The 5865-nt window shown below is 49.0% G+C and overlaps 1 protein-coding gene across 1 annotated transcript; it reads right to left on the minus strand.

Moving 5' to 3' along the window:
* Window positions 1-1118: 1118 nt before the first annotated feature.
* On the minus strand, window positions 1119-1909 carry LOC125529631 (uncharacterized protein At5g01610-like). The gene has a single exon (XM_048694082.1). The coding sequence runs from the start codon at window positions 1824-1826 to the stop codon at window positions 1365-1367; it is 462 nt and encodes a 153-aa protein (XP_048550039.1). The 5' UTR covers window positions 1827-1909; the 3' UTR covers window positions 1119-1364.
* Window positions 1910-5865: the final 3956 nt, after the last annotated feature.

Consider the following 5865-nt stretch of genomic DNA (forward strand, 5'->3'; position numbering starts at 1 on the left):
AATTTAAACTGCCAAAATATCTTATATTTAGAAACGACAGTAGTACAATGCAACACGCCGCATCGCTTACCTGGTTGCACACCAACACACACTACAAATAAAAAGCCTGAGTATGGGACCCCTGGGTACTCCTGGCCATGGGCCGCCTGGCCCGAACAGCCCGGCCCGAAAAAGCCCGGCCCGACCCGGCCCGACGCTGCTCCCGGGCCAGGCCTGGGCCTAGGTTTTGAGTCCGAAGACTAGGTCGGGCCGGGTCTGGGCCCGCTGTTTATGTCATTTACTGAAGAGGCCTGGCCCGAGGCCCGAGGCCCGACGTGTTTTTTGCTATGATGGGCCGGGCTCGGGCCTGAGTTTTCTGCCTCGGGCTTGGTCAGGCCCGGCCCGAAGCCCGGCCCGGCCCGGAGGATGGCCAGGTCTACCCCTGGGCATGTCTGAGGTAATGGTACTAGGCCGAGAGGGGTCCCATACCCCCCCAACGGGGGGTTGAGTACGCTCAATCTTGGATCAAGATAACAAGAACTTGGATGCTAGTGTCAGCTCAAGTGGAACAAAATCCTTTCTTACATATTAACATAATTATGTTGGGATGACAATTTTATTTAGCAAGCAAGGCAAATCCGCCATGTTTAGTTTTTTGTTAGGATTTGCCATTCTTAATAAAGAAAATTGACATCCTTGTGACAACATAATTTGTACTCTAACGTTTTTTATTACAGTGAGTTATAAAAAAACGTTTTCTTGCCAAAAAAATTCTGACGTTCGCCGATTATCAAAGTCCATTAATTATGGTCCATAGCTATCGATTTGAATCGACGGTGGTCTATTGCGACCCTGATCATACATCTGATTGGCCAGGCTTTCTAGACAATTAACATACAGTTTTGTTAAAGCACATTTAGATATGCAACAAGTATTGCACATCTAAATCCTATGTCATTAATCTTACATGAAGATATGTGTGGATATTTTCTTTTTCTTTTTTTCTGTTTATATTTGATTGAATCACTTAGATGTGCTATAGACAGACCACATAAGCTAATTTGTGACCAATAAATGCATACCGGTACATCTCAACAAAATTCTAGATAAACGCTGGCTCCTGCGAAACGCCATCAATGGATCTCATGCTAAACTGGAATCGTATAGAGCTCATTGATATATCCACGATGGTACAAAGGTTAATTGAAACAACGACTCATGCGAGTCTTGTTCAAATGATCAAGCCGTATCAATAGAGTTTTCCATGTGAAATATACTATTTCCCCCAGCAGCAGTAGCTAAGTAGTAGTAGTAGCTAACACTGGCACTAATTGAATAGCAAGGCAAATCACCGAGCAGAAGCCCACATGTAAAAAGCATATGATTCACGAGACGGCCGCAGCGACGGCGGCGCGGTCGTGGTAGCCGCGGCAGTGCGGGCTGCTGGCGAAGTCGCTTAGCGGGAAGGACGTGGAGACGGGGCCGATGTAGAAGCTGAGGCGTTCGCCGGCGCGGTCGACCTCGGCGACGGGGATCCACAGGAAGAGTACCTTGACGTAGATGCCCTGCAGCGCCGCGAGCTTGCCCGCGCTGGCGGCGCCGGCGATGCGCGTGTCGTACTTGACCAGCCACTGCTTGGCTAGCAGGAACTCGCACTCCCGCGGGAAGTACACCTGGAAGCCGCCGTCCCGATCGAGCTCGTACCCCTCCACCCCCTCCGGCAGGATGCCCCGCGGGAAGTCGTACCGCTCCAGCATCTCGTACGCCGTTGGCGTGTCCTCCGCGGACGACGCTGCCGCCACGGCGACGGCGGCGAGGAGGGGGAGGAGGATGGGGTAGGTGGCCATGGACGGCCGGGGAAGTTCTTGCTTTCTTTGGCTTTGATTGGGTCCGACCTGGCTGCTTTGCTTACTTGACAAATGACAATGAAGGTGTTGACTTTAATACAGTAGCGTATCGTTGGATGGATGCTCACTTGTTTGTAGGGTACTACCCCTCTAAATAAATATAAGAGCGTTTACATCTTACTGAAGGGAGTATTTTATTTACAGAAATTAGAAATTTAATATATTTTTAATTTATGTTTGGTTGGAAGGGTTTCAATAAAGGCGATGCTAGGCGTCGGTGCGTCGGGGGAACGTTTCGGCCGGTCGGACCCTAGCCGTCAGATCAGCCCGTCCCGAGCCGTTGGATCCTTATCCAACTAGATCGTCGTCTTCCTCTCGCGAGCGCGTAACGAGCGTCGTCTTCCTCTCGCGAACCCCATCTCGCCGGCCGCCCCGCGTTCCCCCTCGTCGCCGCTCCTCCCTCGCCTGCCCTCCTCTTCCCTGGTCGCCGTCCTCGCCGGCCGTCTTTCCCGGCCGCCCTGGTCGCCGGTCGCCCCGGTCCCAGTCCTCGGCGACCATCCTCTTCACCGGCTTCGCCCTATGCAATAGCAAATCCCTACGGTTGTAGCTTCCATGGCCACCGTTGCAGCTCCGGTGGCGACGACTGGAGCTCACCGGCGTGCTCACCGGTGTGCTCGCCGGCGCTTATCCCCCGCTTGCGAACAAAAAAAATCAAGCGCCCAGGGAGATGCCCAGTGCTGCAAACTACGACGAAAAAAAGCTACAACTAGCAATAGGAAAAGCTTCAACCGGCTACGATAAAAGCTTCAACCAGTATACGACTGGAGTTATGGATGACCAAAAAAAGTTACAACCGGTGACAGAAAAAGCTTCATCTAGCGATGCAAAAAAGCTTCATTGGACTATAAAAAAAGTTTCAACCGTTAAAACGAAGGCATGGATGAAAAGTTACAACCGGTGATAGAAAAAGTTTCATCTAGCGATGAAAAAAGCTTCATCCGACTATAAAAAAAGTTTCAACCGTGGAAACGAAGGCATGGACGAAAAGTTACAACCGGTGATAGAAAAAGCTTCATCTAGCGATGAAAAAAGATTCATCCGACTATAAAAAAAAGTTTCAACCGTGGAAACGAAGCCATGGACGAAAAACAAAAAGTTGCAACCGACAGTTATAAAAATTACAACCGCATTGGAAAAAGCTTCAAACTTCTTATCTCAGCTGCGATCCCGCGATGAAGATGACGCCATTTTGCTGCAACCGTAGTAGATTTTTGCTACCACCAGCGATTGAATTTGCTACAACCAGTTTCAGCAAAAAAAAATCGCCATGGAGGTGTAGTCTACCATGGCTGGTTGCAGCTCCGGCGTGGCCGGGTCCGGCGAGGTAGGCAGAGCTCCGATGCTGCAAGGTAGCGCGTCGCCGTGGTAGCACCCCGTCGCCCCTATTTGCAGCATCTCCCGTGGTCACCGCCCCTCGGTCGCCGGCGAGATGGGATGGTCACCGCGCAAAGCCATGGAAGCTTCGAACAGGGAGGGGAGGCGTGGTGCTGCGACCGGGGGGCGAGGGGGGAGGGATGGGGAAGGGGTGGGGTGGAGGGGGCAAAAGAAGAGGGCGGCGCGCGCCCCGGCGAGCTGCGCGAGATGTGGGGGAGATGCGATATAGAAGACACGAGGAAGAGGGAGACCGGCCCAATGTTCCGCCGTGCCCCGGCCCCAAACGTTTCCCTTTCAATAATTGGTTGGGTTAGCATATTCGACCAATCATTGAAGAAGTCGTAAGAGTAGTTATAATGCGTGGTGCGTATTTTACTGCTCAGGGGTTCGTATATTTTACGAGTGCAAGCGATCTCTGCTATACTTGTCTCTTCTATATACTGTATTATCTAAAGGGTGTGATGTGCCATCTAAGTTCACTTCATTACCTATTTGTGCCTCCTCCATTTTTTTTCTTTGTTTTTTTTATAATATGTGCACAAGAAAGAAGTGCAGCGTTTCGGTGCTCACGCTGATCTGCACTGGGTCAGAAAAAATCATAAAAAAATCAAAAATAAAATAAAAAGTTCCAAATATCTTTTGAGTGGTAGATAATTTATTGCGTGAGGTCCGCTTCAATTTTCAGATCATTTAGACATCTGCGTAGTTCTCGGCAAAAAAGACAAATCGAATTAAAACACTGCATGAACAATAGTTTTTTTTATAGACTCCGAATTTGTCTTTTTTTACTGAAATCTACTGTACTCAGTTATTCAGATGATTTGAAAATTAGAGCGAACCTTACACGTCAAATTATACAACACACAAAAAAATTGAAATTTTTGAATTTTTATTGTATTTGTTTTGATTTTTTTCATCAACGCAGATGTAGCTGAGACTGGTCTCAGAAGTGGATTATCGTACGAGAAAGTAACTACACGCTCAAAAAAGTTTGGCTGTAGCCGTTAAAAAAGGCTACACATGCACGTTGTGCTAGCTATCGTGGATCAATCGAGGTGCTTGCTTGTATGTTTGGTCCGAGGCTAGCTTTCTACTCTCTCCGTTCGGAAAATTTTGTCTTGCGCATAGTTCATTTGCATTAGAAAAAAACCTTATAATTTTTAAATCTTTTGTTAATCACCCCTCTGCTTCTTCCTCCCTTCCCCCGTCGCGCGTGGCAGGAACCAGCCCCAGCCACCGGCGGCAGCCGTCGTAGGGTCAGCGCGCCGCCGCTGGCCCGCTACCAATCTGCGCCTCCCTGCCCATGTGCGCCACCTGCATGAAGGCGAGCTGCACCGCCGCCCACCTGCGGCTTCTGCTACTTCGAGGTGACCACTTCGATGAGCGGCTCCTCCATGACTGACGCGCGCCTCCTCCTCGTCACCCTGCTCGTGTCTGCAGCCTCTTCCCGGCGCCCGCCGCGGCCACCCACTCCGGTGCGGGATGTGGGCAAGTCCCAGGACGCCGCTCCTCTCTCTCTTTCTTCCTTTCTCTAACCCACAGCTCCCAGCGGCGATACGACTGCGCGCCCGATCAAGTGTCGCTGCCGCCGCTCCTTTCCCACCATCGCTGCCACTCCTTCCCCGCCGTTGTATGCTCCTTCCTCGTTCCTCAGTTGTTTGTTCCTGTCAATGATCAGTCAATTTAGTGAAAATTAGTGAAATTTGTGTACTCCTGTGATGGCCCGATTCAATCGTACACTAATCATACACACAAATATATACGATCAAGATCAGAGACTCACGGGAAGATATCACAACACAACTCTAAACGCAAATTAATATAATACAAGCTTCATATTACAAGCCAATGGTTTTGTGGGCTCGAATACAAAAGCTTGAAAGCACAAGAGTCAGCGGAAGCAACAATATCTGAGTACAGACATAAGTTAAACAAGACTGCCTTAAGAAGGTCAGCACAAAAGCAACAGCGATCGAAAAGGCAAGGCCTCCTGCCTGGGACCTCCTAACTACTCCTGGTCGTCAACAGTCTCTACGTAGTAGTAGGCACCTCGGGGTAGTAAAAATCGTCAATGATGGCATCTGACTCTTGGGATCCACAGCAACCGGATATAGGGGAAAAGAGGTAGCAAAGCAACCGTGAGTACTCATCCAAAGTACTCGCAAGCATCAGATATATACTAAGTTTGCATTGGTATCAAAGAAATAAGCTGTATCTGTGGATTGAACTGCATACTGCCAGAAGAGAAGGGAAAACGTAGCCTATCGAAGACTAGCATCTTCAAGAGTCTTGCAACATTCATAAGAGTACATAATAGCATTTTATAATTAACAAGCATGTTGTAGTAATAATGCCCAGAGATCCTTCCTTGACTTCATGCAAGAAAGCAATTCTGGAGCCAACATATCCATCTCATGTCTCAAGTATCCATTTCTAAGTGTAATAGATCGGGATACAACTCTGAGCGTCCATTATCGTGGACACGACTGTTCAAATAGATAACTTCCTTATAAGGGTGCACCACACATTACCCAACACGCTTGATTACTCTAGCCGGACACACTTTCCTGGGTCATGCCCGGCCTCGGAAGATCAACACGTCGTA

The sequence above is a fragment of the Triticum urartu genome, chromosome 1 (genome assembly GCF_003073215.2).
Source record: "Triticum urartu cultivar G1812 chromosome 1, Tu2.1, whole genome shotgun sequence".
Classification (NCBI taxonomy): Eukaryota; Viridiplantae; Streptophyta; class Magnoliopsida; order Poales; family Poaceae; genus Triticum; species Triticum urartu.

What these genes read in the sequence shown, in the direction of transcription:
- LOC125529631 (XM_048694082.1), bottom strand. Translation starts at nt 1,826, where the DNA reads ATGGCCACCTACCCCATCCTCCTCCCCCTCCTCGCCGCCGTCGCCGTG.